We start from the raw sequence: 26,537 nt of genomic DNA on the forward strand, positions 1-26,537 counted from the left end.
GTCCCTGAACGCACCAGCCCATATGTTGTGTCCTTGTGGATCCTGAATGCAAGAGCGCCGATGTGGCCCGGCTGTTTCCACACTCGCCTGCTTCCTGGCTTCATCACACTCATACACACTTTTTTACTAATTACTAATCTTACTGACATGTATGAGCTTTTCCATCGGGGGCGCCTGGATCCTGCTGTGATCAGGATCAGTGTGGCAGGAGGAGGACACTCCCAGCTGAGCCAGACCCTGGAGGTGTGTATGTGACATCATCTCAGAGGTCTGGACCTTGGTGACCTCATAGTTGTCCTGGGCCGTGCTGATGACTCAAACCACGGAGTGTGTAAAGGACTAATCAGGAAACTGTCCCCAGCCTCAGGTAACTTTACAGCTGCTTGCCTTCTGTACTGCAGGACATCAATGGCTTCTCTATCGGTTGAAGACCTCTCCTGTTCTGTCTGCTGTGAGATCTTTCAGGAACCTGTTGTTCTGTCATGCACACACAGTTTCTGCAAAGGCTGTCTGCAGAAATGGTGGCGAGAAAATGAGTTACACAACTGTCCGCTGTGTAAGAGGAGATCTTCCATGAGCGACCCTCCAGTCAGCTTGGTGTTAAAGACCCTGTGTGAGTCCATACAGGTGAGGGATCAGAGAGCTTCATCAGACTCTGAACATCTCTGCAGCCTGCACAATGAGAAGCTCAAGCTCTTCTGTCTGGACCACCAGCAGCCGGTGTGTGTCGTCTGCAGAGACTCCCTGAAACACAGCACCCACAGCTTCAGACCCATTGATGAAGCTGCACAGAAAGGCAAGCAGGAACTCCAGGCCTCCCTGAAGAAGCTCAAAGAGAAGCTGAAGCTCTTTGAAGGATATGAAGGAGGCCTCGATCAAGCAGCAAAATACATCAAAGTCCAGGCCCGACACACAGAGAGGCAGATTAATAAGGAGTTCAAGAAGCTTCACAGGTTTCTACAAGATGAAGAGGTGGCCAGAATGGCTGCACTGAAGGAGGAAGAGGAGCAGAAGATTGAGAAGATGAGGGAGAAGAGTGAGGCTGCGAGCAGAGAGATAGCAGATCTCTCACACTCAATCAGAGCCACAGAGGAGGAGCTGAGATCTGGAGACATCTTGTTCCTGCTCCACTACAAGGCTGCAGTGGAGAGAGCCCAGCGGCGCCCCCTGCTGGACGAGCCAAAGCTGGACTCAGGAGCTCCAATAGAAGTGGCCAAACACCTGGGCAACCTGAGCTTCACCATCTGGAGCAAGATGAAGGAGATGGTCTCCTACACTCCTGTGATTCTGGACCCAAACACCGTCCATCAGCAGCTGGCCCTGTCTGAAGAGCTGACCACTGTCACTATCGTATAATTCAATCATCAATTTCCGGAGGCAGTTGAGAGGCCGCTTCTTTATTCGGTCACTCATGAGAGATGCTTCACAGTTCTCAGTGAATACACGAAGACGTGTACAGTCCACAAACTGCTTGAATGTGAGCAGTGTCGCGGCCAGAGAAGTCCCAAGATTTTGCGATGAATGCCTCCGGGAATAGCAGTTCCACCACCTTTTGTCTTGCCACCTTACAGGCAGCCACCTCAGCTTGATCGGTAGTCCGGAGGTCTCCATCAGTCTCTCAGGCGGCATCATTCGTGGGCGAGTCCAACCTGCTGGAAGCCGCCGCAAAAGTGGAAGGAACTCAACCAGCCGGACCCGGGATGAGACCCAGCGCGCCATCGATACAAAGAAACAGGTAAGTGTTATCTAATGACTGCATTCAGGCGGCGGTAGGTACTCGTCCTTCATCCTCTGTAGCACCACTGTCCTCTGACGGACGGGTTGTGCAGACCCGTTGTCCATCTTGTGTGGAGTTGGTCTCCTACGTCTACCAGGGCCCAGCAGGGAGGGGTGAGCGTCCAGCCGACACTGACACGCTCAGGTGGTTCCATTCAGGTATCCCACTTCTAACATTTTGATAATGCAAATAAGAAAAGTGCGTTTGCTCTCTGACCCCTGAGCAGAGTGTCCTGAAGCTTGAAGGTGACTGGAGGAACGGTGTTCTCATCCATGATGTCGTCTCATTCATGACCAACTGTGACATCATTGGTGATGTCATTATGCTGCTTGGTTCCTTCAGGTCTTCAGGTCATTAACAGCTCATGATGTCATTCCCCTGACACGCTCCTGTGATTTCATTCAGCCATGCAAATAAACAATAAATTCCCTCTAATTGCTAGTTAGTATTTTATTATGTGTATTTTAATACTGCGTGTTTGCTGCTTTGGTTTATTTGATCTCTGGACGTTTTCAACCTCTTGACTACACACTTTGAAGTTGTCACGATGACATAATGCCTGAGGTCTGGACCCCGGTGACCTCATCGCTGGCCTGATGACTCAGACCACATGTGTGTGTTAAGGACTAATCAGGAAACTGTCTCCAGCCTCAGGTAACTTTCCAGCTGCTTGCCTTCTGTACTCAAGGACCAACATGGCTTTTGCATCAGATGACGACCTCTCCTGTTCCATCTGCTGTGAGATCTTTAAGGAACCTGTTGTTCTGTCATGCACACACAGTTTCTGCAAAGGCTGTTTGCAGAAATGGTGGCGAGAGAACGAGTTACACAACTGTCCGCTGTGTAAAAGGACTTCAGCCACTGACCCTCCAGTCAGCTTGGTGTTAAAGACCCTGTGTGAGTCCTTCTTACATGTGAGGGATCAGAGAGCTTCATCAGACTCTGAACATCTCTGCAACCTGCACAATGAGAAGCTCAAGCTCTTCTGTCTGGACCACCAGCAGCCGGTGTGTGTCGTCTGCAGAGACTCCCTGAAACACAGCACCCACAGCTTCAGACCCATCGATGAAGCTGCACAGAAAGGCAAGCAGGAACTCCAGGCCTCCCTGAAGAAGCTCAAAGAGAAGCTGAAGCTCTTTGAAGGTTTTAAGAGAACCTTTGATCAAGCAACGAAACACATCAGCGTCCAGTTCCAGCACACAGAGAGTCAGATTACTGAGGCGTTTAAGAAGCTCCAAAAGTTTCTACAAGATGAAGAGGAGGCCAGAATGGCTGCACTGAAGGAGGAAGAGAAGCAGAAGATGGAGAAGATGAGGGAGAAGAGTGAGGCTGCGAGCAGAGAGATAGCAGATCTCTCACACTCAATCAAAGCCACAGAGGAGGAGCTGAGATCTGGAGACATCTCGTTCCTGCTCCACTACAAGGCTGCAGTGGAGAGAGCCCAGCGGCGCCCCCTGCTGGACGAGCCAAAGCTGGACTCAGGAGCTCCAATAGACGTGGCTAAACACCTGGGCAACCTGAGCTTCACCGTCTGGAGCAAGATGAAGGAGATGGTCTCCTACACTCCTGTGATTCTGGACCCAAACACCAGTCATCACAAGCTGGCCCTGTCTGAAGATCTGACCACTGTGACCCACAGACAGAATCAGAAGCTGCCTGACAACCCAGAGAGGTTTAACAGGCTGGTGGCTGCTCTGGGCTCTGAGGGCTTCGACTCAGGGACTCACAGCTGGGACGTAGAGGTGGGAGACAATCCACACTGGGGACTGGGTGTGTTCTCAGAGCTGTCCCAGATGAAGGGGATCCCAAAGTCTGGTGACTGGAGGATCATCCTCTACCAGGGTAAATACACAGCCATCTTCTGTAACCAGTCCATCCAGCTGAGACTGAAGAAGAAGCCCCAGAGGATCAGAGTGCATTTAGACTGGACCCATGGGAAGCTGTCCTTCTTTGATCCTGATTCTAAAGCAAAGATACACACCTTCACACACACATTCACAGAGAGGGTGTTTCCATTCATAAGCTCTCTGAATGAACAACCGCTGAAGATTCTGACATTCGACATTTCAGCAGAAGCCAGACTGCGGTCCTACAGTCCGGCTACGCTTCCGGACCGGAATTGAAATTGAGACGCGAGGTGGCGTGTTGGGAAACATACGTGACGATCTGTAAGTGTTCAGTGAGAGTGAGGACGGAGAGTTAGGACTCACCTTTGGTCTCCTGCCGTCCTCAGGCCCCGCAGAGGTTCCTCTCTTCATCCCTTCATCGCTCGCTCCCCTCACAGAAAACAGAACACACCGGTCGCTCCTGAAATGAATTTAATTTCCTCCCACCACAAAAAATAACAAGAATAAACGGAAATGGACTCCAAAGCAAAAGAGCCGACTGCAGGATCTAAGGGCCACATGGAGAAGAAGCAGACAGGTATGTAAACAGGTCAATGACTTGGTTGGTTACTTATTAGAAGCTTTACATGTGCAGGGAAACACTCTGGTTTGGTTTAGGACACTTTGATAAACAATGTGTTGCTTTCATGACTGCTTTAATAACAATAAACATCTTAGTTTTGGGGTTCAGATCCGTTTGATATGTGAGTGTGTAAGATCACAAACAATCAGTACCACCATGATTCATCTACAGGTCCACAGGTCTATTAGCGACCCAATCAAACAACATACTTCATGGATTTGTAATGTAGGACGTGAGATTCAGTTTCATCCTCTCCACCCAAACATTCACATCCAGCATGGGGAGTGGAGAGGAGCTGTGAAAAAGATCCATCTTTCCAACAAAGTCAAAATAAAATTAGTTTAAGTTAAAAGTCACTTGTACAGCATCTTACAAAATCCTTTTCACTTGGGAAATTCAAGTAGCGACAATAGTAGCAGAATAATCAGTGTTTGATAATCCAAACACTTCCTTTGGTCCCTTCCTTCACTCTGAGGTCTGCAGCATTGTGACAACATCACGGCTATGCGGGGTAGTGTTGCTTGGGTTGTCAGGGCGACGTCAGCCCAGCCCCACGTCCAGCGACATCATCACAACGAAGCCCAGGATGGCGGTCCAGGACGCCAGCTTCCCGTTTCCGCTGGTGAGTCAAAGGAAGCGCGGGTCAGTTGGCGAGGAAGAGTTTGAGGCGATGATGCTCACTGGGTTCTTCCTCACTCGTCATCACTCTCTCTGTGCCACCTCACCTGACTTGGGCCTCGGGTATGATGTCATCCACCACCACGTAGACCATCGCCCCGGCGGCGAACGCCAGCGCGTACGGCAGCAGAGGTTCTGCCAGAACCACGGCCAGCGCCCCGAGCACCCCGGCCACCGGCTCCACCATGCCGCTCAACTGGCCGTACCTGGAGGGGGGAAACACGCATCAGACACAGATCACCACAGACCGTGACATCGCTTTGTTCCCCCGCCGCACAACAGCGCCACCTGCTGCATGTCTGAGCAAACACTGATGTCACACCTACAAGACTGAAGAGAAGGATGTGACACACACCAACCCACACACACACACACACACATCTCCTCCTACCAGAACGCTCTCCACGTTGACATGCCTGAACCTCGGAGCGGCAGGCTCACCGCCAGGCCTTCTGGGAAATTCTGGATGCCGATGCCCACGGCCAAATTTCTGAGGGGTTTAGAAACATGAAGACTCAAAGGGTTAATCTGTATCTCTATGGGAACCAAACAACCTCACACACTCCAGCGTAGATTAGACACAGACATCTACAGATCCATTTGGTCGGTCCTCTAACTTTACTTGTCCACCTGAACGTCCTGGACGTCTCTGAGCTCCGCCTCCCTCAGCTGGGTGTTCCTGGCTGCAGTGTGAACCCTTCACCACTAGATGTCAGCAGAGGGCTGTGATGTTCTCACCGCTCTGAACTCACAACCTGATGATTCCACCCAGAAGAAGGAGAGCAGCTGAAGGTCCAGCATGCATCATCACCTTCCTCACCAGGGAGTGGAGTGATGTCATATGGTTCTTAATGTGAGGATCATTAAGGTCGTTGTGATGAATGTGGTCTCACTGCTGAGCCTTCAATCAAAGCCCTCAGAGTGAAGAGGTGAAGGATAGAGCGTCACATCCAGAGCATCCAGCCGCTCCTTCATTCATTACATCACCAGAGCACACGTTCAGATCTCTATTTCCATGTTAATTAGATTCATTGTGCGGCCCAGGGAGCTCGCCTTGGCCTGCCTGTGATTGATGACATCACTGAGGCTCTCTGCAGCCGGGGTGAGAGTGAAGTCTGGAGCTGGCTTACAACAAAGTTAGAACAGAGCTGAGGGACGACTGATGGATCAGAACCAAGGCTCAGCTGTGCAGTGGACTCACCAAAGTAAACACCAAAGACTAAACCAAAGGGGGTCTGGAGATCAGGTCTTAGGTCTAAGGTGGGTCATGATCTGTGTTTTCTGTCTTACCTGGCGCTCTCAAAAGTGGCGGACGAGGTTTTTCCAATGGCACCGAATCCAACGCCCACAGCCAAGCCCTCTGCAGAAGAGAGACACACATCACTGTCACCTTCATCATCATCATCATCATCTGTCACTTGGACTAAACCTGAAGTCAACACTGGAAGAGAGGATGGAACTGAACGGCTACATGCTGTAACTAAGAGCAGGAGTCACACGGCAGCTTCAGGTGCTTCAGGTGCTTCAGGTGCTTCAGATGCTTCAGGTGCTTCAGGTGCTTCAGGTGCTTCAGGTGCTTCTTTCCTCCAGCGTGTGGCCATCTTCTGTCCCTCATGTCTCATACCTGATGGACGTCACGCATGCTGTACATTTACATCTGCTCTGTGTGTGTGTGTGTGTGTGTGTGTGTGTGTGTGTGTGTGTGTGTTCAGTTCGTCAGAGAAGAGAGAAACAGCGTTACGCCTCCTGATGAGCAGTCGAGGGCCGTCAGCCGCTCTGTAATTAGCAAATCTAAAGAGGCTCATTTACTCATTAAGGAATAAGGTGAAGAGGAGGGAGAGTCTTCATCAGGCCACAGAAACAAGCAGGCCTGAAGTCTGACAGCCGCCAGCCCGACATCATGCCCAGGCCTCCTGCCCCCTGCTTCCTGCTTCCTGCCTCCTGCCTCCTCTCCTCACACCGTTAGCGGAGGACACACAGAGCAAACGGCGGAGGAAGGCTAAGACGCCGGCGTGTGACATCGCTCTTTACCAAACCACCATCCATCATCTGGCCCCCAGCCGGCGCCGCCGAGGATGCGGACGGGATGGATTCTGTTGCTCAATTAGGTCTGTGCGGGGGCGGACCTGTGGCGGCGGGAGGCTGAGCTGCCAGGTGGGATTGATGGCCGCTGCTTCTTTGGCCTCTCGGATGAACGGCCAAACGTCTTCCACTCTATTTCCCCCTCCAGTGAACTGCACCTTTATTTTCTTCTTCTTCTTCTTCTGCTGCTGCTTTTTCTTCTGCTTGTGTCGCTAACCCTCCTGCAAAGCACGCAGGAAGTCACTTCTGCCCCACGGCGCCTCTGCTGCATCCATCAACGAGGAACACAGAGGTGAGGTGAAGCTTCAGGCCTGAAGCTTCCACACACTCCTTTACAAAGCGTGTGTGTGTGTGTGTGTGTGTAATAGAAACCTCTTAATGAATTGCTCTTTTAAATTTAATTGCATATGGAGTTTGGTTGATTACTTCCAAGTCTTTGCTTCACGTGTCTCCAATTTGCTCGGCGCCGACTCTTCATGCAGCTAACAATCGCTCATCACCATGGAAACAACGTAGCGGCAAGCTTGTTGCAGATCGGAAGTCGATTAGGTCCGACCGGAGGAAATCATTCAAATCCTCCCAAGCCGCCTCTCCATCAATCAGCAGGTGGCGCTCTGATGGAGGCGGATCGATACACGTCTATAGCTCCACCAAGTGTGTGTGTGTGTGTGTGAGGTTAACGCCGACGCTCGCTCTCACCTGGGATGTTGTGGATGGTGATGGCGAGGATGAGGAGGACGATGCGCCGCCAGCTGCTTCCCGTCTGCCCCGCTCCTTCCTGTTGTCTGCCTCCTGTGTCCTGCCCCTCGCCGCCCCCCGAGGACGCCCCCTTCCTTCTCTGGTACACCTCGCCGTTTTCTGCCTTATCTACATGACAGAAGAAGAAGAAGAACGCAGTTAGGAACGGTTTAACAAGAAACAGGAAATGACAACGACGAACGAGGCTAATCTTTCAATGTCCAGGCTTGTTCGGCCTTGGTGGAGGTATGAACTCTAACGAGGGGACCCTCTGGGCGTCTTCCAAAGCCGCAGCAGCAGCGTAACCGTGGTGATATGGCGTGTGCCTGACTCGGATCGCGCCTTCTCTCTCTGTAAAGGTGAAAACTGGGTCAGCGCATTGTCATGGCGACCGGACACGGGGCTCGTTTTCCCTTCCATTCTTATATTTTCTTCCTCCATCTGTTAGCGTGCAGCGCTGCCTCGTGTCCATCCAGCAGGCAGAGCACATCCTCATCTTCATCTTCATCTTCTCAGCTGTGTTTTCCTTCAGTGGGAGCAGAAGAAGAAGCGTTAAAGCAGCGGGACGTCCACCAGGTGAGACGTGGGCGGGATCAAAGTGAGACGCACAAGGACGTCCAGTGTCCAGCAGAAGGAACCGTCCTGACAAACAGGCTTCAAAGAGACACGGCTGAATAAAGCTTCCATTAGGGTGACGCAACACTGTGTGTGTGTGTGTGTGTGTGTGTGTGTGTGTGTGTGAGCTGCTGGCCTTCATCAGCATCACACACTTCTCTCCTCAGACGCGTGCTGTTGTCCCTCATCTCTCTGCTGCTGCTGATCCACATCTTAGTAAAGGAGGAGAAACTTCCCTTTGCCTCCCCAGCAGAGTGACTTTGATGGACAGACTGATCCATCAGAGAGCTCTCCTGCTGTGGAGCGACGCCTCAGAGCTTCAGATCAACCAGCCGGTTCTGCACGAGGCTTCAATAAGCACATTTAAAAAAGGATCAAACGGATCAAAGTGTTTTTCTGCCAAAGCTTCTGCAGCGTAAACAGTTTGTGACGTGAGGGAGGGATGGCAGAAGCTCAGTTAGTAGGGCTTTCACTTGGGAACCGGAGGGTCGGCCGGTTCGAGTCCCTGCCCAGATGCCCCTGAGCAAGGCACCAAACCCTCAATTGCTCCCCCCTCTGTAATGGGTGGTAATGTAATGTAATGTAGGTCGCTTTGGATAAAAGCGTTTGCTAAATGATCGTAATGTAATGTAATGTGACAAGATCAGTCTGCCTGTGAACAGCACCGCCGTGCGATGGACTCATCTCAAGATCCTCTACAAAGCCTCACACAGACACACACACACACAGACACACCCAGACACACACACACACTTTGTTTTTGCAGTTTTGAGAGTCGCACGATTCTAATTTTCTTGCTTGTTGAGGAGCCGATGTGAGGGATGAAGAGGATGCAGAGGATGAAGAGGATGGAGGTGGGTGAGCACTAATGAGCGCAGCATATTCTGGGCGCACTTACTTGTTGCACTTACACGGCGGCAATGCCGGAGCAGGTAGGAGTGCGTGTGTGTGCATAAACATGTGAGAGCCTCAGAGGACAAACAACATGGAGGACGACAAAGGGAGAGAGAGAGAGAGAGAGAGAGAGAGAGAGACAGACAGACAGACAGACAGACAGACAGACAGACAGACAGACAGAGAGAGAGAGAGAGAGAGAGAGAGAGACAGAGAGAGAGACAGAGAGAGAGAGAGACAGAGAGAGAGACAGAGAGAGAGACAGAGAGACAGAGACAGAGACAGAGACAGAGAGAGAGACAGAGAGAGAGACGCTGTGCTTCTAAGCCAGGCATTAAAGTGTGTGTCCACCTGGCTGTGAGTGAAGCCAGGTGGATCTCTCTCTCTCTCTCTCTATTTCTCTCTCCTTGACCTGCTGACCCTGCATCATCCTCTTCTTCGCTCCACTGCTCGCCTGTTATCACCCTCCTCTTCCTCCTCCTTAGTTTCATGCTTCAGATGCTCCTCTTCATCCTGTCTCACTGTCTGTGTTGAGAACATTGTTCCTGTTTATTCCAATATGGCTATAACACACACACACACACACACACACACACACACACACACACACACACACACACACACACACACACACAAACACACACACACACAGCTTTCACCTGCTGTCTTTCCTGAGTGCTCATTAGCAACAGCCGCTCCAGCATCCGATACCACGCCATCCCATAATACACAACAAACAGTCATTCATTACTATCACACACACACACACACGCACACACACACTCAGCATCCATCATTCTTTCTTCCATGTTTAATAGTGATGCTTGCAGCTCTGTTTACCGCTCTGCCTCTAAGGGGAGCTGGATGCTCTGCTTAAGGCTTTACAGGGCTATCAGACATGACAGTAACTACCCCCCCCCCTGTCCTGCCCCCTTCCGTGTGCCTGGTGCTGCAGCGCCACACGCTGGACAGTCTGGGTTCTGGGCTCTGGTTTGACGGTGTGAGGGGTGAGCATGAATCACCTCTGGAGCCTTGACAGCCCACATTCATTACAGTCAGGCAGGCGGTGGACTGTGATTACTGACATTATCAGGCACGGAGGTACTAATGGACCTTTACACGCCGTAAGTGGCGGCGCCCCGGCCTGTCAGTCACAGCCAAACACAGAGCGGCGGGTCAGGTGGGTGTGGAGCGAGCGCTTACCACCAATCAGAAGGAACACAAGGGGGGGGAAAGGGATGGAACAGAAAACGCATGCAGGAAATGGAGGCACATAATGACAAGGAGAGGAAGAGCACACAATTAGAGCTCAGATGGAACCAGGACGGAAATCACAATCCTCTAGAATAAAAAACAACATCCTGGATGTTCAAGAAAGAGGGGGAGGGCGAGGGGAGCCAGAGAGAGAGAGAGAGAGAGAGGGAGAGGGCGAGGGAGAGGGGAGCCAGAGAGAGAGAGGGAGAGGGAGGGAGGGAGAGGGGAGCCAGAGAGAGAGAGAGAGAGGGAGAGGGGAGCCAGAGAGAGAGAGAGAGAGAGGGAGAGGGGAGCCAGAGAGAGAGAGAGAGAGAGAGAGGGAGAGGGCGAGGGAGAGGGGAGCCAGAGAGAGAGAGGGAGAGGGAGGGAGGGAGAGGGGAGCCAGAGAGAGAGAGAGAGAGAGGGAGAGGGGAGCCAGAGAGAGAGAGAGAGAGGGAGAGGGAGAGGGGAGTCAGAGAGAGAGAGAGAGAGAGAGAGAGAGGGCTAGGGGAGCCAGAGAGAGAGAGAGAGAGAGAGGGCGAGGGCGAGGGGAGCCAGAGAGAGAGAGAGAGAGGGGAGGGGGGAGCAGGAGAGAGAGGGAGGGGGAGAGGGGAGCAGGAGAGATGGAGAGGGAGAGAGAGAGAGGGAGAGAGAGAGAGAGAGGGAGAGGGGAGCCAGAGAGAGAGAGAGAGAGGGAGAGGGGAGCCAGAGAGAGAGAGAGAGAGAGGGAGAGGGGAGCCAGAGAGGGAGAGAGAGAGAGAGAGAGGGAGAGGGGAGCCAGAGAGAGAGAGAGAGAGGGCGAGGGGAGCCAGAGAGAGAGAGAGAGAGGGCGAGGGGAGCCAGAGAGAGAGAGAGAGAGGGAGAGGGGAGCCAGAGAGAGAGAGGGAGAGGGGAGCCGGAGAGGGAGAGAGAGAGGGAGAGGGGAGCCAGAGAGAGAGAGAGAGAGGGAGAGGGGAGCCAGAGAGAGAGAGAGAGAGGGAGAGGGGAGCCGGAGAGAGAGAGAGAGAGGGAGAGGGGAGCCGGAGAGAGAGAGAGAGAGGGAGAGGGGAGCCGGAGAGGGAGAGAGGAGAGGGCGAGGGGAGCCGGAGAGGGAGAGAGGAGAGGGGAGCAGGAGAGAGGGAGAGGGGAGCCAGAGAGAGAGAGAGAGAGAGGGAGAGGGGAGCCGGAGAGGGAGAGAGGAGAGGGAGAGGGGAGCCAGAGAGGGAGAGAGAGAGGGAGAGGGGAGCCAGAGAGGGAGAGAGAGAGGGAGAGGGGAGCGGGAGAGGGAGAGAGGAGAGGGAGAGGGGAGCCAGAGAGGGAGAGAGAGAGGGAGAGGGGAGCCAGAGAGGGAGAGAGGAGAGGGGAGCAGGAGAGAGGGAGAGGGGAGCCAGAATCCCACCAGTCACTCTGCTGTCTCACCCTGTCGGCCCACAGTCACACATGATCTCCCTGACACCACACACACACACACACACACACACACACACACACATCCGAGCCGTCCCGGGCGGGAGCAGCAGCAGCAGCAGCAGCAGCAGCAGCAGCAGCAGCAGCAGCAGCAGCAGCAGCAGCAGCAGCAGCAGCAGCAGCAGCAGTAAAGCTGGGTAAAGCCGGCTCACGCTGCTGCTGAGGGGACGTTTGCTCTCCTCGGGTCTCACATTGTCCCACAGCTAAACTTTGATCTGGACTTTTGTGCTGGCTTTTCTCCGTCTCTGTGTCCAAAGCAAACACACAGAGGGAACCGAGGGAACAGAGGGAAGAGAGGGAAGAGAGGGAACAGAGGGAAGAGAGGGAAGAGAGGGAACAGAGGGAAGAGAGGGAAGAGAGAGAAGAGAGGGAACAGAGGGAAGAGAGGGAAGAGAGGGAAGAGAGGGAAGAGAGGGAACAGAGGGAAGAGAGGGAAGAGAGAGAAGAGAGGGAACAGAGGGAAGAGAGGGAAGAGAGGGAACAGAGGGAAGAGAGGGAAGAGAGGGAACAGAGGGAACAGAGGGAACAGAGGGAACAGAGGGAATATCTACACGCCTCTTTACCACCACACTGTCACTGCTGCTTCCACTCAACTTCAGGATTTAGAGTCGTAATCATCTTCATCCTAATCTCTCATCACTCACATGAGCCTCTTACAACAACAACAACAACAACATGGACATCATCATGAGATGATGTCACCGTTGGTACATGAATACCACTTACTGATGATGTCATGATCATGCCAGAGGGACGTGAGGTTGTGAACACGGAGGTCAGAGTGAGAGAGGGATGGACGTCTCTCAGGGAGGAGATCCGATCAAATCTAACAGGAGTGAGAGTGAAATCTGACAACAATACAAACGGAAAATTGTATCAAATCAGTGGAGCAGATGGTGAGAGAGAGGGAGGGAGAGAGAGAGAGAGAGAGAGAGAGAGAGAGAGAGAGAAGGAAACTCTGAAAAGAGCCAGAACAGACGGTGACGTCAAGGCTGATGGGGAGAGCGAGCTGACCGGGGCGCTCTGCTCTGCTGTGTGACGGACGCACAGCTCCTCATCACTGCCGTCTGCTCAGGTGCTCATCACGTCTACCTGAGAGCTGCACCACCTCAACAACAACAACGTGACACCAGAGGAACGCCTGAGTGACAGCAGGGGGGAAATCAATTGGGTCAACATGAAAACAAATGTCAGGGACTGGGTCAGGGCAACTTGGACCAAACACACACGCTTTGGTAAAAAGGCTGGCAGTGAGGCAACACCTGCCACGGTCACCTGGCCCGTGTCCTCTGAAGCAGCCAAACATCTTAGCACCTCCAGCTGTTCAGCTTGTAGTTCTGCTGTTTGATTGACAGATGAGGGATTGAATGAAACTGGGTGCATTTTGTAAAACCCGCAGACGTCAAAGTGAAGATAGAGGAGACGGGCCACAGACAGGCGGGCGGTGAGACAGGTACTACATGCTGACGGATAGACGCACGTGTACGCCACCGTTGGCTGTTGTTGCCTGGCAACTGTCAGATCCCGATGGAGACACCGTGACGGCCTGAACACCAGCAGACGAGACAATGTGACGCCGGCTGATGGACGTAAACATCTGCTGAGGAAACTTCTTCTCCTCTCGTTAAGACGATCACGTAAGGACAGAAAGACGTCAGGGAGCGTCTGATAATATGTTCACACGCTAAATATGGGAAAGAGCGACGTCAGGCAGATGAGCTCCAGCTCCAGATGAGTGTGTCGCTGATTACAGAGAGAAGCTCCAAATCCAGAAAAACAAATACTTAGTGAGAAATGATAAAGACTGCAGCCTCATCAAGACGGACACAGAGCTGGAGAACAGGAACAACAGAAGGACCTGCAGATGAACATGAGAGCTAGGAGTCCAGTCTGTAATTACTCTGCCTCTTCCCCCCAGTGGAGTTCAGACTAATGAGCTGAAACGCCTCAGGGACAAATCTGGTGAGCGATCTGTTTGTGCTTGATGACTTTCCGTACCAGACAACACGCCTCAGGTGCCCAATCACACGCTCCAGCTCTGGATGAGCCACAGGTGCTGGAGGAAGAGCAATGACAGAGGAAGGATCAGGATCAGGATCAGGATCAGGATCAGGATCAGGATCAGGCCAATGAACTGAATGAGGCAGAGGAAGAGGAGGAGCACATGTTGCGGGGGACGCATTCCTTCCTGTTTCCCTGTCGCTCCCAGGCCTTCCAAAGGACTGAACTGTGTGATTGACAGCCCTGCTGGGGAGGAAGCGAGCCACGATGTAATGCAACAAGCATGTGCGTGGAGTTGTAAAGTGTCGTGTAAAGTGAGCCGGCGCTCGTATGTGAGGCGGCCACATCCCAGAGGCTTCACGGTTACTAAGGCTTCAGTGTGAAGCCCGACCCACCGAGCCGGTCCGGACCGTGTTTCCTGCCTGCGTACCGACGTGCTGCAGAGGCTGAACCAGGGAACACGTTAAGGAGAACACGCCACTTTACTTCCTGTTACAGCGGCTCCTCTTCACCAAACACAGGCTGCAGCTTCTTCCTCTCTTCATATTTTCACTGCGTGTGAAATGTTAAACCGCTCAATGATCACAAACACTTCATAACAATTCCATCTAAATGCTTCCTGGTTGAGCTTCTGATTGGATTGGACTCAAACTGGAACAACACTCCAGCAGCTTGTGTTCCATCCTCTTTACACTGATTATGGGTTATAAAGAGAGATGATTAAAGACATCCTCAAGATAAGATCAATCAAACTCGCCTGTCTGCTAAATAAAGCTACACAAATGTGTGTGTGTGAGAGTCTGACAACATGGAACTGGGTTAGAACATCAGAATGAAGAGAGAGCGGCAAGAGAGGCCGTCCACCTTCATATACCAAACATCTACAGGGTCCAAGTGTGTGTGTGTGTGTGTGTGTGTGTGTCTTCTGTGATGGCTGAGGAAGAAGGAGGACACACACCAGATTAATCAACACAAAGCACCGATCACCCTGAGAGATCAAAGCACAGGAGCCCTGCAGTAAGGAGACAGAGGAAGAGGAAGAGCTGAAGAAGAGAGCGAGCGCACCGATCAAGTCAAGTCCATTTGATTTGTGCAGCCCGACATCACACACAAAGTGTCAAAGCCTTTACAGACCCACAACATCGCCCCAAGCTCTCACACTCACACGCAGACCCGACAGCCGGCCAGGAGCCCAGACTGAGCACATACAGCTTCATCATACATGTAGAATGAAGGCCGGGCGCCCTCAGGTGAGCTGCTGGGATTCATTGAGTTTGGCGCCTGATTTGCTGCCCTGGTGTGGTTATTGTGCTGAGTCACGTCTGCCACGCCGGTGCTGTGCTGGCAGGAGGAGGAGGAGGAGGAGGAGGAGGAGGAGGAGGAGGAGGACGGGGATGTGGAGCTGCAGAGGGCGAAGGCTGGAGGGTCCTATAGATGAACACTCTGGCTTTAAAGGTAGAGAGCATGAGAGCCCAGCAGACAGGGGGTTAATGAGCCGGGCTGAGAGCAGAATCACTCGGTCGCAACTAAGGACGATCATCTGCTCCAGCTCAGCGACACACAGAGCGAGCCGTCACAACACAGAAACATTCACTGCCTGCTTTTCTCAGCCTTCTTCTATTTTGCCCTTTCAGTTCAAACCCTTCAGACAAACCAATCATGAGAACACGACTCTGTCCTGCCCTCTGACCCCAAACAGGAATAAGCCGATGTAGAAACATGGGTGGACCTGCGTCTCCCGGGGCGACCGCTGTGTAAAGCGGCGGGGTGACGCAGGAGATGAGCTCAGAGCGGGGTGGGGGGGGCGGGGAGGCTGGATTTGGGAGCGCTGCATGCTGGGAACAATGAGGCCATGGCTGCAGGTGTTTACTGAGGTGAGGCACAGCAGCTGGGAGCAAACACACCCAGCAGCTGAGAGGCGGCGAGGATGAGGAGGAGGAGGAGGGAATGAGACTAACGGGATGGAACTCCAACCGTCACATACACCTTCAGAATCTGTGAGTCAGGTGTGTGTCGGGTCAGAACACGTCCTCTGTGCTGCAGATTGGAGGAGTGATTTGAGGAACCTGGACCTGAGGAAGGAGGTGGACTTGTGATCGTGGCCACATACACAGTGAGGAAGATGAAGGAAAGTAAACCCCAGTGAAGAGGAGGAAGTGAGCCATCAGAGAAGCTCAGTGTGGTAGCATCAGTCCCCCTCAGTGTGCAGCAGCAGCAGCATATTGAGTTTAAGTGTAATGTGACGTGATGAACAGCACCACTTTGAAGATGTCGCCGTCTCGCCACGTCTGTCGGGTAACGACAGGAAATCAACTTTGAGCACAGACCAGATGATGGCTCGTGGCCGCGTGCAGCACGGAGTGGGACTCAGTGGCTACCTGTGTGTGTGTGTGTGTGTGTGTGTGTGAGGCTGTGGCTGTCTGTTGGTATATGAAGGGAGGGGTCTTGCCTGAAGGGGGCGTGGCTCTACCTATCCTGATGGTCATCTCCTCCAGGTGGAAGGAAGGATCGTCCTCTTTCTGCTTGGTGTCGGGGGGCAGGGCCAAGGTCACTTGGGGGTCAGCGCCCACGCCCTGCAGAGCACACAGAGGAACACATGAAGTTCATTCACTTTGGATTCAAACTTCAACTTACAGGACAAAATATACGGACCAGGATGTTGTGATTGATTTGCAGAATTGTGACGTAAAATGCAGCGCGAGCCTCCAGGCGGCCGGGAGAACGGGAGACGTGTCGCCTCTGATGCAGAGCGACAGAATGAGCACAGAGCGACCAGAGTTATGCAGGTTGAGCCCCGGAGCCGACAGAACTCATATGGACCAGTTGAATATTCCAGATGTCCTGTGCATCGTATTACCAGCAGCCAGCGAAGGCACCACGCAGGTTTGTGTGTGTGTGTGTGTGTGTGTGTGTCTGTGTGTGTGGGACGTTCCGTGAGGCATCTGGAAGGACATTATTAACCTGTGGTGGCCTTTGGTGGCGGCCCGTGATACAATCTCATCAGCAGGCACAGGCTCCCTATAAAACACTTTCAGCATCGTACCGACCGGCTCAAAGTCACACACACACACACACACACACACACACACACACACACACACACACACACACACACACACACACACACACACACACACACACACACACACACACACACACACACACACACAGGTAATTAGCGGGGCAGGATGCAGCCTCACTCGGCGCTCCGTGACGATTTCAAGCTCAAAACACGCTGTAAGGAACAACGCTTTAACCCTTGGTCTGCCGCACGTTCAGGTGTGCTGCTTCATGCGGTGACGCTGTGAGGTGGAGGTCAGATCTGCTGAGGAGCTGATTGCTCTTGTATTGATCTGCATGTAAACACACAGATTGGACACACAAACGGCTCTGCAATCTTTTCTTTTATTTCACATCGACCTGCGTCCCTGTAAAATGTTTTGATACATTTTTCTTCTTCATGGATCGCTTTTTCCATTCCAACATCACAGAGTTCTGCTTCCTGTCTTCAGAGCTCTGTGACGGACAGACTCCACCGCTGCACCGCTCCTTTAAACTCTCACTCACAGGCAAAGACAGTCACGTTCGCCAATCTGTAATTAGATGCAGCCGCAGTCAGTTAGAAGTGGGTTTCACGGCGGCTGACATCTGGCAGCGACGCCGTATCTTCCTGCAGCAGGCGAGCTCGAACAAAAGTGATCCACCTCGTACCTGATTCAGTCTGTGGGAGACGACTCCGAGGACACACACACACACACACACACACCAGAGGGGAAGAAGCTGAAGTGGAGCTAACTGTCACAGCTCTCTCTCTCTCTCACACACACACACACACACGCTCGCCTTATCTCCCTGATTGCCTGAGCTCGGCGTGTTTGAACTTAACCACCTGGTGTTTACACTTCCTGTCAGAAGATGGATTATTTTCTGCCATGGAGATTTCAATCATAGCTGGAAAGCGCAGCGGGAGCGTCTAATTGGCCGGTTGGTCTTCCTGGTTAAGTGTGTAGGTGAATGTATATCCTCTGTGTGTTCTGCATCAGTATTCCTTTTTGACTCGTGGCTGCTAACCAATTTCCTTTCCCAGTACAATGAAGGCCTGAACCCTGAATATGCACTAGCTCCGCCCCCTGTGTTACATATTAACCCCCCCCCCCCCCCCCCACACACACACACACCCCTGTGTTTCATATTAACCCCCACAACATCCAAGAGACCAATTTTCAAGAAACGACGATGTCTAAAGGAGACCTTGGAAACGCGTAATGAGAACAAAGCTGCAGCCTGCCGAGAGTCGGCTGCTTGCAGCTCATTGTTAGCTCGCCGGCCTGCGAGGTCGAGACCAAACAGCTGTCATTTAATCCAGAAGCGAAGGACGCGGCGCTCTGCAAATGAACCCAGAGGAGCCGAGGGTAAACGAGCCGGGCCTGCAGGAGAGCGGCGGAGACGGCAAATGAGCCGGTGTAGGAGAGAGTCCACCCTGAGATGAGTCAATCACATATTTACACACACACACACATACACAAGGACAAGCGTGTGTCTGTGTGTGTGTGTGTCTGCTTAATTAGGTGTGGATCCTGTTGACATCTGAGTGGAGGTGACGATGACTGTATTGATGTTGTGAAATAGAGGAAGCACGACATCCTGAGCCTCAGCTGGACTCAAACGTGATGAGACTGATGAGAGTTTTGGATCATTTCTCTAGATTAAGTGGACTTTCAGGTTGCTTGAACTAACGATGATAACACTGAGAGGCACTGGCCCACTGGGCGATAGGAAGGGGGGTAGTTACTGTCCTCACTGGGCTTGTATGAAACCCCACAGACGAGCCGACATCAGAAGCATACAGCAGGATGAATGTGGGCCTTTAGATCTGGAGTATTGATCCCAGGACAGATTAGATGGACGGATCAACAGGTCCAGTCTGGTTCTACAGTAACAAACATCAAACGAAGAAGCAAACATTGAGATTTGTGTTCCAATATTCAGAAGGCTTATGTGGGATTTTCCTCTCATCAGAATCGCAGGACTACAGAAAGCAAAGCAAGATGGAGATGAAAAGCAAAGATGAGATTTAAGCAGTTTGGGCACTAATGTCAACAAACTCCCTCTCTTTGATCCGACACTTAAAGCTGCGCTGCTAAAAGCTGGAACACGACCGCAGGAAACCCTCGAGAAAACAGAGGAGGAATCAAAGAAAGAGCCCCCACACACACACACACACACACACACACACACACACACACACACACATACACACACACACAGTGATGTGGATCAATGCACAGGGACACACACATGCACACAAATAAGACCCAAAGGCACATCGGGAGCCGGGTCGACACGGCTAATTAGTGGAATGCCGGTTGGAATAATTAATGAGTGTAAATGAGGAAATGGGAACACACACACACACACACACACACACACACACACACACACACACACACACACACACACACACACACACACACACACACACACACACACACACACACACACACACACACACACACACACACACACACACACACTCTTACATGCTGCTCTTCACGTGTCCCTAGAGAGTGGAGCGTGCAGACACACACACACACTCAGCTTGGACCGTTTGTTGTTGTTGTCGTTCCCGTACCTAAGCGTGACGGACCGATGGACTCTGCTTCTCTCACTTGTTAGTTTGGGAGTTTTGAGTTTCCATGTCAACTTTTTGCATTCCTTCATCACGCTCCTCCTCCTCTTCCTCACGACGGGCATTTCTCATTCAGGCGAGCGGATTCAGGTGTTAGGATTCAAACTGCTCTGTCACTTCACGTAGCTATGGTGACGATCCAGAGCGGTTAATCTCTTTCCCCGTCTCACATTTCCTCCACCTCGTATCGCAATGGCTGCATCAGGTGTGCGTGCCGTCATCACACAAACAGATAAGCCTCATCACTGCAGCATCACACAGCCGTCTGCATACAAAGCAAGCGGCAGAGCAGCCACGGTAACTCTATATCCTGCCATCCACACTCGAGCCTGCATGTACACGTATGTGGAAGAAACAAGCGTGAGCACCTCCTGTTCTCCTGCCAGATCTCCTCCTCAGACTCGAGCCACGTGGGCGCGTTTGAGCGGTGAAGCGTCCGTTTCCGGCGTTCGCTTTGTTTCGACACCTGTTGCGCAACCGATGCTTCCTGGTGCAGTAGAGACTCGCTGCTGATTGGATAAGAACTCTCATGCTGAAGAGGCTACTGGAGGGTGAAGCACATCTGTAACGGCCCGATGCTACTCAGGATTGTTGTTGATCACAGAATCTTATGATCCCATCTATGAAACTCTGGATTTCTTGCGTGCAACTGCAGGACTTTACCTCTCTCGGCGTCCCGTCAGCGCTCCAGGAGCTGCTACGGGTCGAGGCTGAGGACAGGAAGGCTTCCCAGGGCGCCCGGTTATCAGGTCTGGCCCCCGTGCCTCATGAGAGCCACTCAGGCTCGTGGCGGCCGTGGTCTCTGCCCTCAGACCTGCTGGCCACTCAGTCTGATCAAAGATAACGACTTCCAGAGGAGGCCAGCCGACACGCCGTCCTCCAGAGGAGCGACCTGGAGCGTGGCTTTGATCTGACAATGCCTCAGCATCAAAGCAGGGCCGTGTGTGTGTGTGTGTGTGTGTGTGTGTGTGTGCATACAAAGCAGACAGAGAGCCTCAAACAGGCGCTTCCCTAGGATCTCCTGTCCTCTTCACGTCACTGGTGACAGCCTGAGTGAAGCTGGAGCGTCTGTGTCCGACCAGCACGCCGCCGCGGTGAGTAGCAGGTGAAATAGAGACGCAGCGCCAAAAGACCCCCACGCCGGAGAAAGTGATGTTTCCATGGCGACACGGTGAGAACGAGCGGCTGAGACGAGCGTTATGGAAATGCAATCATATTGTTTAATAGTGTGTATGTACAACACACACACACACACACACACACACACTTCAGGAAACTACTTTTTCTCTCTCACTCTCTCTGTGTCTCTCTCAATATGTACAACACACACACACACACACACACACACACACACACACACACACACACAGGAAGCTACTTTTTTGTCTTTTTGTCTCTCCATCTTAGACAGATCTCTCTCCCTCACTCCGTGCACCACACACACACACACCATCACACACACACACACACACACACACACACACACACACACACACACACACACACACACACACACACACACACACACACACACACACACACACACACACACACACACACACACACACTGCAGTGATCTTCTTGGGGCCACTGGGTTTGGAAGATGACATTTCAAAGGGGAATGATTATTCATAGGTGAGCCGGACGCAGGCCAGCACAGTAGGAAAAACACACACACACACACACACACACACACACACACACACACACACACACAGGTTGGCCAGTGTGTCTATCCTGTCATGTGATATTCAGTGTGTGGCACATGAGCGGTGAATAAATGAGGTGAAGAACCGCTGTTGTCTGCATGAATCATGGGACGCCGCTGGACTCTGGCAACCTGCAACGCCTGACCCCACACACACACACACACACACACACACACACACACACACACACACACACACACACACACACACACACACACACACACACACACACACACACACACACACGTTGTAAAATCGATGAAGGTTCTCTTCAGTTATAAAAGTCCTGATGCTACAAACGGACATCTTCCCGTCTCCCTCTTGAGGACGTCCCTGTCCCCGGCGTTCCCGTCTCTTCCACACCCTTTGGGGGGTTTGCTGGTGCAGCTCGAACCCGTCCGTCACGGCGGGAGAAAGTTCCAGATTAATTAGATGGCGGCCGAGATAGCGAGCGGATCATCAGGCGTCTCCTGTAATCTCTTCCTGCTCCTGATCTGTGACCGCGTTAACGAGCTGTGATTGGATTAGAAGAGGAAGCGTTTCTACAAACTCCTCTCGGCGCCGTCACACTATCTGGCAGACGGATTACAGCCACACTTTTAATTAGAGTTTTGCCACCGAGATGGAACGTTTACGACGCATTAAACAATTATATCAATAAAAGAAAATCACTAGAATATGACTCATAAAAAGTAATTAGCTCTCACTGCTGGATCCCTGCAGACTGGAGAGGAAGAGGAGGGAGAGGAGGAGCGAGGGGATGGCAGGTACACGTGTTCTCAACCAGGATAAATCATACAGACGTTGAGTTGAGGCGAGGAGCTGTTGGCGTGACGTTACATCGGCTGTGTGTTCTTCTCTGATTGTTCTTCCTCTTGCTCCCACATGGGAAATTTGTCTTCCAGCTCGTCTCCAATGTAAACAAAGCTGGAGCGTGTACACCGCCAGAATAATTGCGAGACAGGAAACGGCAACCGGGGCCAAGCTGCACAGTAGTTGTAGCAGTAATGTAAAAGTAAAGAAGCAAACTTTAACCTGAGCTGTCCTGACCTCAGATGATGAAGAATCCGCAGAAGGACCGGGCTCTCCATCATCCACATGCTCCGGCCTGAACCTGCCTGGGTCCAGATGTTTGATCACAGCTGGCCCGGCTCCCCGCAGCCCAGGGGGGGCTTCTGGCACATTCTGATGGCTCTGTGCCGTTTCTCATTTTATGACTCATACTAAATTATTACTCTGCCTGTAACTGCTTCATGCCTTATGGAGGAGGAGGAGAAGAAGAAGAAGACGATGAGAGAGGAGGAGCGGCATCAGGGCGTCAAGAGGCCGGACCCTCAAAGCTGGGGTCCAATTAGACCTGAACACTAAGAGGCCCAGTTGGAGTTGGTGACTCCTCTCTGATGAGATGACCTCACTCTGTGGTTCCTTCACACTGATAAACTATCAGTGTTTCACCAGCATCACTCATCAAACACACACACACACACACACACAGACACACACGGCTGAGCCAGGAAGCTCAGATAAGGACAGCCTGGCTCAATCGCAGCCATAAATCTGGACAGAACTCCAGAGATAACAAACCAGCGAGCGGGGGGCCATAATTAAAATGGCCGACGTGTTCCAGTTTGGACGTTGGCTCGCTGACGCACGAGGAGAGGGAGCGAGGAGAAGGAGCGAGGAGAGGGAGCGAGGCTCAGCTACGGTGAGTCAGAGAGAGAGAGAGAGAGCCGGCCACAGAACGGACGGATCAAAGTGGTGGAAAAATTAGGGAGCAGCAAATGGGCGTGGCCTAGATATGGACGCGTTGAAACCTAAGTTGGATTCTCCGGCTGACGGTTGACGGATCACGGGCCGGACTGTGGAGGGGTTTTTTTTGGGGGGGGGGGGGGGGGGGGGGGTGTTGAAAACAAGCCGGGGGGTAAATGAGACCGATCCCAACGGTTCAGAACATCGCCACGGGCAACCAGGACCAAACACTCCAATCAGTCACTGGGGTCAGACAGCCATTCCCAGGACACGGCACACACTGACGATGTCATGTGTTTGCTGCTGCGCTCTGCTCTTTGTTGCCGCTGTCAACACGGCCAAAGTGTTTCTTGTAAACTATAGAATGGAAAAGACCAATCTGGTGATATATACCATGATGCGAAACACACACACACACACACACACACACGCAGGCAACGCTCGCTTTGCCCATGAGCAGGATCCGTTGTTATGGTGATGGCTCATAAAGGTGGGAGAGAGAAGATAATAAGGAGTAACAAATGTTTTGTTGTTGGAGAGAGCAGATAACGTTGGTCACACAGAGCTTCCTCACACAGAGCTTCCTCACACAGAGCATCCTCACACAGAGTGTCCTCACACACACACACACACAGTCGAGCAGCAGGTGAGCAGGTGCAGACTCAGAGTGTGTAAATCTCTCTGTGTTCCCAACATGAACCTAAATCTGATCCTTATGGATCCATTAAGACGTGAAGAAGACGAAGAAGCTCACACGCTGCATGCATACATGTGCTGTACAAAGAACATACAAAGGGTTTACAGAGATCCTACACACCACTTCTCACATCAACACCCTCTCTCTCTCTCTCTCTTAACCAACCATCACCTCATCGCCCTCTCTCTTCATCACCCTGTCCCTCTCTCTTCATCACCCTGTCCCTCTCTCTCCCTCTCCTCTGTCCATCCTGCCCTTCCTCCTCCTCCTTCTTCTCATTCAGTGCTGGTGTTTGTTGAGGAGCCAGTAAAAAGTGCTACCAGCAGCTGTCTAAACACAGATGACCCCCCAGAGTGTGTGTGTGTGTGTGTGTGTGTGTGTGTGTGTGTAGGACCCCCAACGCTCCCTGTTGGTTTCACACTGGCCATTATCCCAGCCTGATTCCTCCACAGTCATCACCATGGCAAATAAAGAGGGAGCGAGGAGAGGAGGGAGGGACACAAGGAGACAAGGAAACAAGTCCAATGTTGGGAATAGAAGAAGAAGAGGAGACGTGAAGTAAACGTGAGCGAGGGCCTGAACACCTGAGCTTCCTTCACATCACACACTCACCAGCCTGCTCCTGAATACAGTAAATGGAGGCCATCTTCCTGCACTATCCACCCTGGTGTGTGTGTGTGTGTGTGTGTGTGTGTGTGTGTGATGCAGGTGTGCGTGCCACCTGCATCAGTGTGCATGACAGTGATATGTCAGCTGCTGGTTCATATGCAGCTCCTGCTGCTGTCCTGGTGTGACTGCAGGAGCTTAAGGCAACAACTGCTCTCTGCATGAAGCCCAGAGCAGAGACCGGCCCATAGAGCACATAGAGCTGATAGGGCACATAGAGCTGATTGAGCCCATAGAGCTGATAGAGCCCATAGAGCTGATAGAGCTGATAGAGCCCATAGAGCTGATAGAGCCCATAGAGCCCATAGAGGGAATCTTAAGACTTTTCACAAAGATCACACACACTGATCCTGACTACATCTCCTGGGCTTCTTACCAGCATGGGCATGGCGAGGTCGGCCAGGTAGACGAAGGCCGCGCCCAGAGCGAACCCCACGGCCACGGGCACGAAGGCGAAGGAGCCGTACTTCCCTGAGTCCTCCGCCATGTCGATGGCCGGCGCCAGCAGCGACCAGTAGGAAGCGGCCAACATCACCTGAGAGACACAGGGAGGGAGGAAAGGGGGTGAGATGAGATTCAGAGATACAATCTGGAACAACATTCTGGAATTATGAAAACTTAGATAAGTTTAAAGGAATAACAGTCTGAACTTTCTCTGTCTCTCTCTGTCTTTCTCTCTCGTTCTCTCTGTATCTGTCACACACACACACACACACACACACACACACACACACACACGTGTGAAAAAGTGTGTGTTTGCGAGCGTTTCCACTCAAAGTGTGCTGAGTAATGCATGGGCACGTCTGCACAGGGCGCAGAGTGTTTTTACGTGTTACATGTTCAGATGTATTTTCCACGACCTCGTGTGTTCAGAGTGAAGCGCAGGCGGTCAGAGGCACGGAGCCTTTAAGGCGCCGCTCGCCACACGGCAGGGCAGGAGTGTGAGGATCATTAACCCTGAGAGGAGCGAGGGGAGCTCTGCACTCTGCTGCCCAGTGCACTACTTATATTTGTGTTCCAGTTAATGGTTTGAATGAAGCTGCTTCCTCACAGAGTCAGAGTCAGAGTGGAGCCATAGAGCTCTAATGAGACACAGGTGGGCTGCTAATTGATTCAATCAACCAATCCAGGCTGAAATATTCCATTGTTGTGATAGAATGAATGCAACACAAAGAACACAGTACAGCACAGGTAGTTTACGATTCAGCCGGCGTGTGTGATCAAAGGCGGCGGCTCATCCTCGGGGAGCCGGACTGTAATCGCTTGTCTGTGTTCACTTGGGGGAGGAGCTGGAAACTTTCCTGGCCGTAGCTTCACACATAGCTGCACCGCCGACTTCCTGCTAATCGCAGAGCACGACTCTCCCAGGGACCCTTTCATCCCCCGCACCACCTCTCTCTCTCTCTCTTTATCCTCTCTTTCCATCGTGTAGCGAGCGAGAGAGGGAGCGATCGTGCAGTCTGGAGAAGGTGGAGCTCCTCTGTGCCAGCGGCGGGGAGCTCCTTCTATGCTAATTAGCTCAGAGATTAGCGTCTGAGCGCTCCTGCCAAAGCTCGCAGCGATGCCACAACAGGCTGCCAGATGAAAGAACAGACGTAACTCCAGCGTGAATCCTCTCACTGGGACATCAAGAGCAGAACTGCAGCGCCTCAGATCATCAGAGATCATGGAGTCCTCAGGCCTCTTCCTCTCATGAGACCACCAGAGTGTGATGACGACACCACGCCCCACCCCCCGGGACGAGACGAAGGTCAAGGAGACGCAACAGTGGAGAACCTGATCCATCTGATCTGACTGCTGCTGCGCGGACACTGATTTTGCCCTATACACGCTCTATGACGACGCTCTATAAATAATCTCTCTCATGTACGTCAGCGCCTCCTCTTCATCCTCCTCTGACTTCAGAACCTTCCCATCCCCGGTCCTTCCATCGCCTCCTCCTCTGCTTTCTTTCATTGACAGCGGCCCAATCATGAATTCATTCCGTGACCTGAGGTCTCACAGAACCAGGGGCCGAGCGGAGGTCCGTCTCCATGCCGACACACGGGCGGCCAATTACAGCTTTATCTCAATGGCCCTCACTTCAGAGGCCAG

The 26,537-nt window shown here is 52.3% G+C and overlaps 3 protein-coding genes across 3 annotated transcripts; 2 read left to right on the plus strand and 1 right to left on the minus strand.

The window, feature by feature from the left end:
• The first annotated feature begins 13 nt into the window (after positions 1-13).
• On the plus strand, positions 14-2,200 carry LOC143017382 (E3 ubiquitin-protein ligase TRIM35-like). The gene has a single exon (XM_076172076.1). It carries the CDS (start codon positions 409-411, stop codon positions 1,354-1,356), a length of 948 nt encoding a protein of 315 aa, XP_076028191.1. The 5' UTR covers positions 14-408; the 3' UTR covers positions 1,357-2,200.
• Positions 2,201-2,350: 150 nt separating this feature from the next.
• LOC143017379 (nuclear factor 7, brain-like) lies at positions 2,351-4,001 on the plus strand. The gene has a single exon (XM_076172072.1). It carries the CDS (start codon positions 2,473-2,475, stop codon positions 3,898-3,900), a length of 1,428 nt encoding a protein of 475 aa, XP_076028187.1. The 5' UTR covers positions 2,351-2,472; the 3' UTR covers positions 3,901-4,001.
• A 313-nt stretch (positions 4,002-4,314) lies between these two features.
• On the minus strand, positions 4,315-24,973 carry slc39a11 (solute carrier family 39, member 11). The gene is made up of 7 exons (XM_076172073.1): positions 24,820-24,973; positions 16,404-16,506; positions 7,706-7,873; positions 6,215-6,284; positions 5,316-5,414; positions 4,972-5,130; positions 4,315-4,865 (listed from the first exon to the last, which is right to left on the minus strand). The coding sequence occupies exons 1-7, from the start codon at positions 24,928-24,930 to the stop codon at positions 4,787-4,789; spliced, it is 789 nt and encodes a 262-aa protein (XP_076028188.1). The 5' UTR covers positions 24,931-24,973; the 3' UTR covers positions 4,315-4,786.
• Between the last annotated feature and the right edge of the window lie 1,564 nt (positions 24,974-26,537).

This window comes from Genypterus blacodes, unplaced genomic scaffold (genome assembly GCF_046128005.1).
Source record: "Genypterus blacodes isolate CSIRO-AG114 ecotype Tasmania unplaced genomic scaffold, CSIRO-AGI_Gbla_v1 ptg000281l_1, whole genome shotgun sequence".
In the NCBI taxonomy this organism is placed as follows: domain Eukaryota; kingdom Metazoa; phylum Chordata; class Actinopteri; order Ophidiiformes; family Ophidiidae; genus Genypterus; species Genypterus blacodes.